The sequence below is a fragment of the Phacochoerus africanus genome, chromosome 2 (assembly GCF_016906955.1).
Source record: "Phacochoerus africanus isolate WHEZ1 chromosome 2, ROS_Pafr_v1, whole genome shotgun sequence".
Lineage (NCBI taxonomy): Eukaryota > Metazoa > Chordata > Mammalia > Artiodactyla > Suidae > Phacochoerus > Phacochoerus africanus.
The window spans coordinates 129,001,649-129,015,955 of NC_062545.1; the positions used below are offsets into that span (position 1 = coordinate 129,001,649).

At 35.9% G+C, this 14,307-nt stretch overlaps 1 protein-coding gene across 3 annotated transcripts in view; it reads right to left on the reverse strand.

Moving 5' to 3' along the window:
- Positions 1-14,307, reverse strand: part of CTDSPL2 (CTD small phosphatase like 2) — a 94,480-nt gene that overhangs the window by 37,307 nt on the left and 42,866 nt on the right. For 2 of the 3 annotated variants that reach the window (XM_047766484.1, XM_047766482.1), the window contains exons 3-4: positions 2,177-2,315; positions 231-380 (exon numbers count right to left, since the gene is read on the reverse strand). In XM_047766484.1, coding sequence (XP_047622440.1) covers positions 231-380; positions 2,177-2,315 — 289 coding nt within the window. The remainder of the gene's footprint in view (positions 1-230; positions 381-2,176; positions 2,316-14,307) is intronic. The other variant, XM_047766483.1, reaches the window with a different exon arrangement.

Genomic DNA, 14,307 nt, shown 5'->3' on the forward strand with positions numbered 1-14,307 from the left:
AAGCAGAGTTGATTTACTTCAATAGATCTGAACATAACCTACAATTATTTCAAGTGACTTTAAAAAAAAAAAAAAAGACCTTTTTAGAAGCTGTGTGTTTTTAATGGGACTGAAAACAAACATAAGATGCTAACAAAAACATGGCAATAAAATCAAATAGATTTTTAAAAGAAACCAAACAGAAAATTATTAATTTTTAAAATACAGTTTATGGTTAGTGACATATTTACCATTTTTATTTGCTGGTGAAAAAAAGTTGAAGACAGGAGAAAATATGGTCCCCAACAGCGTAGTCCTTGGAGGACTGCCAGAGGAAGGATTATCTTCTAATTTTCCATTTTGTTTTACATGTTGATTTGTCATTTCATAACTACCAGCTTCTAAGAAAGAAACAAAAGAAAAAAGTTGCAATCTGGAAAACATACTTTTCTAAATGTGTTCCAAAGCATTCATTACAAAGATAACTTTTTTCCTTCAAAATACTTAATGAAAACTGATTAACATTAATGTTAAAAGGAGTTTCCGTTGTGGCTCAGCGGTTAAGGAACCCAACTAGCATCCATGAGGACGCAGGTTTGATCCCTGGCTTTGTTCAGTGGGTTAAGAATTTGGCGTTGTAATGAGCTGTGGTGTAGGTAGCAGACATGGCTCGGATCTAGCATTGCTGTGGCTCTGGTGTAGGCCAGCGGCTACAGCACCGATTGGACCCCTAGCCTGGAACCTCTATACACCACAAGTATGGACCTAAAAAGATAAAAAAACAAATAAACATTAATGTTAAAAAAGCTTATCATTTAAATAAATCTTGAGGTAAGTCACAAATAAACCAATCTTTATAACAACTTTATTTTATATTTGGATTTATAAAAATAAATTTTGCAATTACATAGACTGAAAGGCTTCAAATCAACACAATGTAACATAAAATGAAATAAATTCTCTGTAAATAAAGCAAGATACAATATGAAAAACAGATGCAAGATTTTGCCTTTGTTTACTGACATTCTGTGATGCTGCCACTTCACAAAACTTGCCCTCCTATCTATTTCTAATGAATAATAGCTAATTAAATAGAGGCAACTAGCTCTACCAAAACAGAAGACCATGTATAGAGCAGTGTCAAAAATTACTTATGGATATTGAGGCACCATTTCAGAGTAGTTAGGAAGAATAATCATATTTCTTTTTAAAGTTTCTTATAAATAAAGCGATTTAATGGGTTTTTAAAAAATATAAAATAAAAATTAGTTCAAACAAATGTCTGGCTAAGTCATCCTTGACCGTCCACAACTTTACCACATCTCTTTTCTTCTTCACTACAGCTCTTTTAACTAGTTTATCCCTTTTCTCTCTGATGGTCAATTCTAACAATAGAGATATATCACTGCATTAAGAGGAAAAGAAGTAAGGAATTATTATCATTGTTGTATTCAAAATAGCACTGGTTAAAAGGGAGAAGTCCATGCTCTAAAGTGCTATTTTTTATAGCTTTCTTTGCTTGTCCATCTTATTTTTCTCCTTTTTGACTTTGAGGAGCTGGTCAGCAACACAATAAGGTACTGAAATAGATCAGGGTTTATAACAGCAGCACTAGCAGCTTTGGGGCTGTATAATTCTTTGCTATGGGAGAAATGTTCTGTGCATTGTAGGATATTTAGCAGTATTCCTGACCTCCAACTGGTAGATGTCAATTCCTGTGGAGGAACTGCTACTTGACATCTCCATACATTGTGGTAAACCAAAAAGGTCTCCATACATTGAAAAAGAGGGAAAGAAACACTCCTGGTTGAGAACAACTGACCCGAGAGCTCCAAATCCCCTCTCGGCTTTGAAATTCCATGACTCAGAAATAGATTCTTTATAACATATTTTAAATAAATTAAGTGATATTTATTACTGTTTTAAGAAATGAAAACTTGTTGCTTCACATACATTTTCAAGCTAAATAGTATAAAGTTAGTTGCTTTGCCTTTACCTGTCACTTTAACTCATCAAAGTAGATTTATATTAGGAAGGTAAATATTTTTATTTACCTCATACTACTACTATTTAATCCAAATGAGATTACAAAAATAAGGCAGAAACTACTCAAAGTAGATTTTTAAAAACAGAAAACAAAGTGTCAAGTGAGATCTCTCCTTATACCTAATAAGGCAATATCTAAACATTAACAAACCTCCATTTACTTGACTTTTCCGTCTTACTCGAGATATCTGTTTGTTAGGCTTTTCTCCTGCTCTTGGTGTTGATGTGATCAAATTATTATCTATATCACGTTCAATTCTACTCCGTTTCGAGGGATTTTCTCTCTCTTCCTTAAGATATAAGAGGAAAAAACATCCATTGAATAGTCATTCTGCTTTATAGGTTACAATTTAAAATAATAGAGTGATATGCACCCCCACGTTCACTGCACTACTTAGAATAGCCAAGATGGAAACAACATTTAAGCAGCCACCAACTGATGAATAGATAAAAAAGACTACACACACAGAATATAACTCAGCCATACAAAAAAAAAATATGAAATCTTGCCATTTCTGATAACACAGATGGATCTTAAAAGCATTATACTAAAAGTCAGACAGAGAAAGACAATTATATATGACCTTACTTACACGTGGAATTAAAAAAACAAAAACTGGAATTCGGGAGTTCCCGTCGTGGTGCAGTGGTTAACAAATCCGACTAGGAACAATGAGGTTGCGGGTTCGGTCCCTGCCTTGCTCAATGGGTTAACGATCCGGCGTTGCCATGAGCTGTGGTGTAGGTCGCAGACGCGGCTCGGATCCTGCATTGCCGTGGCTCTGGCGTAGGCCGGTGGCTACAGCTCTGATTAGACCTCTAGCCTGGGAACCTCCATATGCCTCGGGAGCGGCCCAATAAATAGCAAAAAGACAAAAAAAAAAAAAACAAACTGGAATTCCTGTCGTGGCTCAGCAGTAATGAACCTGACTAGTATCCATGAGGACACCAGTTCAATCCCTGGCCTTGCTCAGTAGGTTAAGGATCTGGCATTGCTGTGAGCTGTGGTTTAGGTCGCAAGACGCGGCTCAGATCTAGTGTTGCTGTGGATGTGGTGTAGGCCAGCAGCTACAGCTCTGATTCGACACCTAGCCTGGGAACCACCATATGCCATGGGTGTGGCTCCAAAAAAAAAAAAGAAAAAAAAAGACGACAAAAAAACAAAAACAAAACAAACAAAAAACCCCCACCAAATTCATAGATACAGAGGACAGACTGGTGGTTTCAAGAGGCAGGGAAGGCAGGGAAGTGAGGATGGGTGAAATGAGTAATTGGAGTCAAAAGGCACAAAAGTTTATAAAATAAAGAAGTCACAGTGATGTAATTTATAGCATGATGATTATAGTAAATAATACTGTATTGCATATATGAAAGTTGCTATGAGAGTAAATCTTGAAAGTTCTCATCAAGTGACTCAGCAGAAACGAAGCTGACTAGCATCATGAGGACACAGATTCGATCCCTGGCCTTGCTCAGTGGGTTAAGGATCCAGCATTGCTGTAAGCTGTGGTGCAGGTCACAGATGCAGCTTGGATCTGGTGTGGTTATGGCACAGGCCAGTGGCTACAGCTTCAATTCCACCCCCAGCCTGGGAATCTCCATATGCCGTGGGTGCAGTCCTAGATGTCGACTAGACTCACTGTGGTGCTCATTTTGCAATATAAAAAATACTCTATCATGCTACATACCTGAAACTAGTATAATGTTGTATGTCAATTACACATAGATTTTAAAAAAGGATAAAATATGCCATGATATCTTTTTCCTCTTTTTTCATATCCAGGAGAAACAAACAGAATTAATAGCTAATAGTTGGAGAAAACGGAAAAGAGTTGATAGTGTCATAAGAGTATTTATTAATGCAATTACAATACACAAATACAATTACAGCATCCTAACATTTCAGATCCCTTCCCCAAGTCCATTAAATTTTCATGCTACTGAAATGCTGAATTTCACAATGTGCTCTAAATTTTCAGCAGTTTTCCTTGCTTTTAGAATCACTCAAAAGAACAGGTGTCATTTCCTTGAAAGACCACTACTGGAATCTGCTGGTATATCACATATTACCAAAAATGACATAAAAATAACGGGGCCTGCCACACACCTAATACCAACCGCAATTCTTTAAATGTACAAATCAACACTAGGGAACCTACTCCTTAACAAAGCTCTCTATATGGGGCAAATCCACATGACCACTTTACACTATTTTTGCAATACAGACTTATGATTTTTTCCTGGACTAGCAATATGCAGGTACAATATACTCTCTTGTGATGCTGGGGGTCAGTGGCAGTGAGCTACAGCTTCCAGTTAGCCACTTGATCATGAAGGTAAACCACTTACAAATATTAAATTACATGAGATACTCAACACTTTATTATGAAATGGGTTTCGTGTTAAATGATTTTGCCAACTGTAGGCTAATGTAAGTGTTCTGAGCATGTATTAAGGTAGGCTAGGCCAAGCTATCATGTCCAGTAAGTTAAGTATGCACTTTCAACTTACAGTGGGTTTATCAGGACACAACCCTATCAAAAGTCAAGAAAAATCTGTATTACTAACTAAAACAGTATACTCCATACAATAGCCTGATTTGTCTCCATTTATATAACCATTTTTCTCATTTGTACAATTCTTCTAGTGATCTACCACATAAGCGATTTACTTACATTGTTGTAATATTGGCCTATATAATATAATCTCTTGCTGTTTTAATGAAAGTGCCTGAAATCTTTTGATAAGAATTAGATTTTCCCACAGAAAATAAAATACTACTATGCATTTTCTAAAGGTTGAATATTATTTTATTATTTTTGAAACAAACCTTGGTATTGTAAATGGCCAAAATTATAACTCCCTATATGGATAAAAATAGAAAAAATAGGGAGTTCCCATCGTGGGGCAGTGGTTAGTGAATCTGACTAGGAACCATGAGGTTGCGGGTTCGATCCCTGCCTTTGCTCAGTGGGTTAACGATCCGGCATTGCTGTGAGCTGTGGTGTAGGTTGCAGATGTGGCTCGGATCCTGTGTTGCTGTGGCTCTGGTGTAGGCTGGCAGCTACAGCTCTGATTAGACCCCTAGCCTGGGAACCTCCATATGCCACAGGAGCGGCCCAAGAAATGGCAAAAAGACAAAAAAAAAAGAAAAGAAAAGAAAAGAAAAAATATAATACTGCAAATATCATTCAATACAGAATTTTACTTTTACTCAGCAGTTTCTCTAATTTCAGGTAGGTTCGTCAAAACAACATCATTATAGCACAAATAATGCTTCAGTGACCCAGAAAATAATTGTTCAAATTTCTGTTTAACATTCCCCCCTGCATCTAAAAATGCAATATCCCAAACATTGGATCTCTAGCATAGAAATATAGTTCTTTTTATAAAGCCCTTCAAGAACAGAAATAATGCCAGAAAGCCTTACTACACTAAGCTCCAGCATTTTCTTGAAGAAGTGTTTTGGTACATCTGCTATAACATAAACACATACACACACATCCCTAGAAACTTCATTCTGCAACCCTAAGTGAAGGTGATGGGGAAAAACGAAAAACAAAAAACACATAACCAAGCTTATGGGAAAAAACTGGGTCCAGAAGTACAGCGGGGCAGACTACCCAATGCTCCTGTAACTCTGTAATCACAGCACTAAGAAAACCAATGTTTGGGACCTCCAGAGAGAACCTGGACACACCAGTCAAGCTGCTAAGAGCAGCGGAAAAGTTATCATAGAGCTTAATAAAATGTATTAAAAATGAGAAGTAGAAACAAAGGTTTATGGGAGTTAAGAAGTGGAGCTTCACGCCAGGAAGAATGCTAAAGTGACACAAATGGAAATGCAAATTGCCATATGAGAAGAGTCCCTGCTAGACCAAGGTGTACCTCCCTGGGATGGAATTCCTGCCATAAGATACTGCTTTTAATTAAAAACTTTATGTGTAACATAAAATTAAACCTCCATTATTCAGGATCCCCTTGTCTAGTTTAGGAAAAATCAGGTATAAACCAAAATCCAACCATGTTATAGTGAAAATATTTCCTTATTTACCAGTAGTGTATAAGCTAACTGATAATATGGTGTTACCACATACAGTAGAAAAGGCTATTCTGTAGTCAACTAAGAATACATTCAAATACTTTAGCTTACATCTCTAAAGAGAAAGAGGGATCTATTAAGACTAGGGTTAAAGGCCTGCAGTCACTGACAATAAAATCCTATTCTTCAGAATAATGCATTCAAATATCTGATGATGCTCCAATTCTGCAAGACAACTCATCACCAAATCCTAGTCTTTCTTAAATATTTAAGTATATCTTCTTTGGAGAATTGTCTGTTTAGATCTTCTGCCCATTTTTGGATGGGGTTGTTTGTTTTTTTGGTATGGAACTGCAGAAGTTGTTTATAAATTTTGGAGATTAATCCCTTGTCAGTCGTTTCACTTGCAAAGATTTTCTCCCATTCTGTGGGTTATCTTTTTGTGTAAAGAAGACATACAGATGGCCAAGAAACACGTGAAAAGATGTTCAGCGTCACTCATTATTAGAGAAAAGGAAATCAAAACCACGATGAGGTACCACCTTACACCAGCCAGAATGACCATCATCAAAAAGTCTACAAACAATAAGTGCTGGAGAGGGTGTGGAGAAAAACGAACCCTAGTACACTGTTGGTGGGATTGTAAATTGGTGCAACCACTGTGGAAAGCAATATGGAGATTCCTCAGAAAACTAAACATAGAACTACCATTTGATCCAGAAATCCCACTCCTGGGCATCTATCCAGAGAAAACCACAACTCACAAAGACACATGTACTCCCATGTTCATTGCAGCACTATTTGCAATAGCCAAGACATGGAAACAACCTAAATGTCCATTGACAGAGGAGTGGATCAAGAAGAGGTGGTCCATACACAATGGAATATTACTCAGCCATCAAAAAGAACGAAATACCAGCATTCTTAGCAACATGGATGGACCTAGAAACTATCATGCTAAGTGAAGTCAGCCATACAATAAGACACCAACATCAAAAGCTTTCACTGACATGTGGAATCTGAAAAAAGGACAGATGGAACTTCTTTGCAGAACAGATGCTGACTCACAGACATTGAAAAACTTATGGTCTCCGGAGGAGACAGTTCGGGGGGTGGGGGGATCTGCTTGGGCTGTGGGATGGAAATCCTGTGAAATCAGATTGTTATGATCATTATACAACTACAGATGTGATAAATTCATTTGAGTAATAAAAAAAATGAAAAAAATTTAAGTATACAATTTAGGGACATATTTAGATACAACATGATTTCTAGAAGAGGAACTAGAAAAAACATTTCTACACTGGAGTTTCCTTTGTGGTGTAGCAGAAACAAATATGACTAGGAACCATGAGGTTGTGGGTTCAATCCCTGGCCTCACTCCAGTGGGTTAAGGATCTGTCATTGTTGTGAGCTGTGGTGTAGGTCTCAGATATGGCTCAGATCCTGTGTTGCTGTGGCTGTGGCATAGGCCAGCAGCTGTAGCTCCAATCTGACCCCTAGCCTAGAAACTTGCTTATGTCCCAAATGTGGCCTGAAAAAGCAAAGCGAAACAAAACAAAACAAAAAAACCCCCACACCTACATTACCGTACAGGTTATTTTAATAAATTTAAATACAAAGTCTCTGCAATTTGTATTTTTTAAAGTTGACTCTAAGATTGACTTTTAAGGAAAAAATCTTGGGAAGGTGGTGTTCTTAAATCTCTGAATCCCAAAAGAAACAGAACTAAAGAGACAACAAAAACCCAAGGGCGGAATTCCCATTGTGGCTCAGTAGATTGAGAACCCAGCCAGTATCCATGAAGATGAGGGTTTCTCAGCACGTTAAAGGATCTGGCATTGCCAGAGCTGCAGTACATGGATTGGATCTGGTGTTCCTGTGGCTGTGATGTAGGCTGGCAGCTGCAGCTCGTATTCAACCCCCGGCCTGAGAACTTCCATAAGCCACAGGTACAACCATTTAAAAAACGAAAAGCAAAAAAGACCAAAAACCCAAGGGCAAATTTATAAGAAAATCAGGAAACAAGTTATCTTCCCAAACTCCAAGCAAATGAGGACAAACCAACAGCTATAACACTGGCGTAACTGTAAGTACCAGTGCAGAAGAAAGCAAAGGAATGCAAAAAGGTGTGTGACACATCTGAGAACAGAAGTCCAGAAAGCATAGCAGGCCAATTTGATGACAGCAGGTGAAAGAGGATAGGAAGTTTCCATCCAATGCAATAGCAAAGGAGTCAATAGTGGGACTGAAAAAGGAGCACTTTAGCTCCTATGAACTCTTGAAATTGACCACCTATGTCTCCCTTCTAGAACATGGCTCCACATGAGGGTATCTGCTGGGAATGGAACCAAAATTTCACTGTAGAAAAGGCACAAGAGAAAATGAAAGAGAAATTTCAGAAGAACATTGGGTAGGGATAGACAGGAAAACTCAAAAGCAATCACTGTATTTTTTAAAACTATACGAAAACAACAAAACTAGTTAGTAAAGATACCCTGAACCTTACAATCTTCTAAAAATTTACAAAAATCTCATCTCCTACAAGAAAGAGTACATGTCTATCAACAGACGAATGGATAAAGATGTGGTATACATATGCAATGGAACACTACTCAGCCTTAAAAAGAATGAAATAATGCCATTTGTAGCAACATGAATGGACCTACAGATTATAACACTAAGTGAAGTTAAGTCAGACAAAGACATATATATATATTATATGATCTCACTTATACGTGGAGTCTTAAAAAAAAAAAAGATAAAAAGGAACTTACACACAAAAGAGAAACAGACCTGCAGAAATAGAAAACAAACTGAAAATTATCAAAGGGGAAAGGAAGGGGAGGGATAAATTAGGAGTTTGGAATTAACATATACATATTACTATATATAAAATAGATAACCAACAAGGACCTAGTGTATAGCACAGGAACCTATACTCAATATTTTGTAATAAACTATAATGGAAAAGAAAACACACACACATATGTATTAACTGAATCATTTCGCTATATACCTGAAATTAACATGACACTGTAAATCAACTGTACTTCAATATAAAATTTTTTAACAAACAAAAAGAAAGTATAGCTCTCAAATCCCATACAAAATTATTATAGTAAAACACACAAGGAGTAAAATAACATCTCTTCAGATAAAGAAAGCATGTCAGAAAAACTTCATATGCTGCAGATGCAGCCCTAAAAAGCAAAATAAATAAGAGCGAGAGAACAGATAAAAATTATAAACTGTATTTCAAAAAAACCCCAAAAACATTAGGAAAGTGGTATGGAACATACACCAGAGTGAGAAAAACTCATAAATGAAGACACAGAACTAATAATTAGAAATAAAAGAAACCCATTTTGGAAATAAAAACAAAACTAAAACAAACATTAGGTAAGTAAATAAATTATGCCTTTAAGAGAAATAGAAAATAAAATAAGGGGAAAAAATTTAAGACATCAAATTGGCAAGAAACAGAAATCTTTTCAGTTGTTCACTTTAAGGCATTATGAGACAGAAAAGATTTCCAGCTGATCTGCATGAGAAATACCAAATGAAGTTCTTTAGGCATAAAATAAATACCACCAGGTGGAATCCTAAATCTGAAGAAAAGAACGAACACTACCAAGGCAAATATATGAATAAATACAAAAGATTTTTGCATTCAATACTTCTATTGTGCTCTTACCAGCTGTCTTCAACACTTATACCTCCTACAATCTTTGTAGCTCATTATGATCCAATAAACTCAAGGAATCTCAAAAGTTTATATATATATGGAAACAAAGAGTATTCTTGTTGTTTTGCTTTACAATAATATTAACTTTGATTTTTAAATTTTTATCTAAAATACTCATTTTAGAATTTAGTAATTTATTTTATTCTTTAAATTATTTTTTTCTTTGGACCATGCCCGTGGCATGCAGAAATTCCCAGGCCAGGGATCAAGCCACAGCAATGACAACGAGCTATACCAGTAACAATGCTGAATCTTTAACCACTAAGTCACCCAGGAACTCCTAGTAATCTTTTAAATAAAAAGTAAGTTTATAATTTATAATTAAGAACAGGCTATTGGATAGAAAAAGGGAGATCTGGCAATTTGTGATTTTAATCCATTGGTACAAGTGATGAAAAGAAACTGACACAGAATTCTCTGACTCACAAAATGGGGAAAACCACTCCAAAGAAACTGAATGAAACAGTAAATTTACAAATGAAAATACGATAAAAGCTATTTTCCCCTTGGTTGCAAAATTACTGTTTTCTTACTGTGTCTTATGCTATAGAATATATTCAAATAGAATTATGGTGCAAATTCAGTTACACTGTCATGTGAGAACAATCACATCAGTTTCTTTAAAAAAGGAAAATCAATACTTTAAACGTACACATGACCAGATCTTTAAAAGCCAAAAAGTTACAGCTTTTCTTTTCTAAAAAAAAAAAAAAGTTTTATTGAAGGTTGATTTACAATGTTGTGATAATTTCTGCTTACAACAAAGTGATTCAGTTATACATACACTCTTTTTCAGATTCTTTTCAAACTAAAATTACAAAACCAAGTGAGGTATCTTAAGGAGCAAGTTATCATATTGCATTGGTTGAAAAAGTATACATAATATATGAGAGACTTATAAACTCATGCACAGTACGATTGTGCTGAAAGCCTGCTCAATAACAAGTCAAAGAAACAGGCACTTCCACTTTCTAATGATGAAATAAATCACTGAATTAAACACAACTGTAAATACAGAAAATGAGCTAATACCTGGTCTGTAGAACTATACTTCAGCCTTACGGCTGGACTTTCCGTTTTAGCTGTATTTATCTGACACTAATATCAACAAACCATCAAAGATCTTTACTGTGAATGTATGGTAACAAACACAGACGGTGAACAAATTTTCTTTGCATCTCAGTTTATCCTGGAATAACTTGTGTTGAAATTTGAGATGATTGTGTAAAATCAATGGTTTATAGCTTCTGCCACTTTGGCATAAATCAGGGCATCAACACTAACAGGCGTCAACACCTACCATATTTTTCACTACCATGCACTTGCAAAGGGGAAAAAAGTCAGTTCTACTTGAGAATGTCTTTTATGGGAGTTCCCTGGTGGTCAAGTGGGTAAAGAATCTGGTATTGTCTCTGCGAATCTGGTATTGTCACTGCTGTAGCTCAGGTTCAATCTGTGGCTGTGGAAACTTTTGCATGTCACAGATGAAGCAAAAACAAAAACAGAAACAAAAAAAACTTTGATGAAGCAGTGAAATTAATTAAATCTCGACCCTTAAATATGTGTTAACATTCTGTAAGACAAGATGGGAAGTACATATAAGGCACTTCTGCAGTAAACTATACTTTCACAACTGTCTTTGGAAAAGCATGTGAATGACTAAGTTGTAAAGTCAATTAGAACACTTCTGATGGAAAGCCATTTTTATTTGAAGTAGATTACTTTCTAAAAACTGAACAAAGCAAGCCTGTCACTTCAAGAAAAACTTACTTTTTGTTGCCGGCAATAAAATTTGGGTTTTCAAGCAAAAACTGGTATTTTAGAAAACACGGACAAAGCACCATGAGACTGACAGCTTCCCAGTACTTAACGACTGTTCCGTGGAAATCAGTGGGTTTGTTCACAAATGTGATTTTAAAAAAATGAATAATGAAATATCAATGTGCATATATATGTGGGAAATCTACATAATTCAGTGAACCAATATTTTCCAAATAACCAGTGTACAATGTTACGAAATCATATATAGGTAAAAGTGCAAGACAGACCAACAAAAAGATCACTGCAGTACTTTCAAATTCAATCTTGGAACAAGAACTTAAGATACTACACCAGAGTTCCCGTTCTGGCACAATGGTTAACGAACCCGACTAGCATCCATGTGGACAAGGGTTTGATCCCTGGCCCTGCTCAGTGGGTTAAGGATCTGGCATTGCCGTGAACTGCAGTGGAAGTCGCAGACACAGCTCGGATCCCACGTTGCTGCGGCTGTGGTGTAGCTTGGCAGCTGTAGCTCCAATTAGACCCCTAGCCTGGGAACCTCCATATGCCACAAGTGCAGCCCTCAAAAGGGGTGGGGGTGGGGGGGAAGACACTACACCCACTACACCATTTGTCAAGTTTTGGTATAGTATCTGTAATTATCTAAAAAGGATATTAAAATACTCCTTCCTTTTCTAAATATGTATGAGTATGGCTTTCTTCACATGTTTCAAAAAACTACATTCTACAAAGCCACCATTAAAGAGATTTATAAAACTGTAAATAATGTCATTTCCCACTAATTTTCTTTTGTTTTTAAAAACAGTTAAAATGCTATTTATATCAACATGTAATGGGTTTAGAATTATAATTTTGACATTTTTAAAAATTCCTGTTTTAATAACTAATGAGATATATATGGCCTACATAAACAAATGTTCTTTAGAGTTTCCAATAACTTCTAAGAAGGTAAAGGATCCAGAGTTCATAGAGAATCACTTTCTCGAGAGGGACTACTAATGAAATCACAAGAGAAAAGTTAAAAAGTCATCCCCACAAATGAGGAAAAATTCTGAACTGGAAAGAGCTGACACATGATAGTCAAAGGGTAGAGAGTTTCTTTGGGTGATTACATAAATGGTCTAAAATTGCTGCAGTAATGGCGGCACAACTCTGTACATGTACTAAAAGCTACTAAATTTATACTTTAAGTTGGTGAGTTTTATGGTATGTGAATTATATCTCAATAAAGCTACCATAAAAAAATAAACATATCATATAATCCAGCAATGCCAATTTCAGTTATATATTCAAAATTAATATAAATATATGCCCACACATAGATTCAAAACAGAAATAATCATAGCAACTTCACTCATGGTAGCCAAAACCCATAAATAATCCAAGTGGATAAACAAATTGTGTAGTATACTCATACAATAGAATACTACTTGAGGCATGGGGGAGGAAGGGAGGGGATAAATTACAAATACATGCAGTAACACAAATAAATTCAACAACTTTATGTTGAGTGACATAAACAAGTATTCATATGGAATTCCATGTATTCACATGGAGCTCTAGAAAAGATTTATACAATATATAATGATAAAAAGCAGATCAACAATGGTTGTCTAGGGTGATTATGTTTGCAAGATTGTCTGCAAAAATTCTAAGGGTACTTGTTGGTCATAGGTGTATAATTCTATTAAAATTCATGAAAACATATACTTTAAACCAGTGTGTCTTATTATATCCCGTAAAATTAATTTTTTAAGTCTCCATATGTCTTGGCTATGGCCCTAGAAAGATTAAAAAAAAAAAAAAAAGGACTTGAATTATTATTATTATTATTATTATTTTTTAATGTCTTTTTGCCATTTCTTGGGCCACTCCCGCAGCATATGGAGGTTCCCAGGCTTAGGGGGTCAAATCGGAGCTGTAGCCACCGGCCTACACCAGAGCCACAGCAATGCAGGATCCGAGGCGTGTCTGCAACCTACACCACAGCTCACGGCAACGCCGGATCCTTAAACCACTGAGCAAGGCCAGGGATCGAACCCGCAACCTCATGGTTCTTAGTTGGATTCGTTAACCACTGTGCCATGACGGGAACTCCAGGACTTTAATTATTAAGTGAATCTAGAAATTTCACATGGTACCAGGTCAGTACAGCAAAGTATATTTAAATATGTTAGAAACAAACAACTAACTACAAAGTAGAAACTTTAAATGTATTATTAAAATATCTGATTACAAAACATGAAATATGTAAGAATAAGATGCACGAAAGTCATGTAAGAACTTTACATTATGGGTAAAAATTTGAGCACACCTATATGAACATAAATATGTACATGATGATCATAAACCGCAGGCTCAATGTTAAGACATCCATTCTCACTAAATGACCTACATATTTGATACAATCTCTAATATAATTCAAGGCTTTTTAAGAAATAGACAAGCTAATTCTAAAATTTACATGTAAGTATAAAGGATCTAAAATAAAAAAACAAACTTGAAAAAGAACTAAGAACATTTATACTATCTCATTTCAAAACTCACTATAAAAGCTGCAGTAGTAAGTACAGTACAGATGTAAAGATATACAGATCAATGTAACAGAAGACATTTCAAAAACAGATTCAAATTTTTTTTCTTTTGCTTTTTAGGGCTGCACCCACGGCATATGGAGGTTCCCAAGCTAGGGGTCCAATTGGAGCTGCAG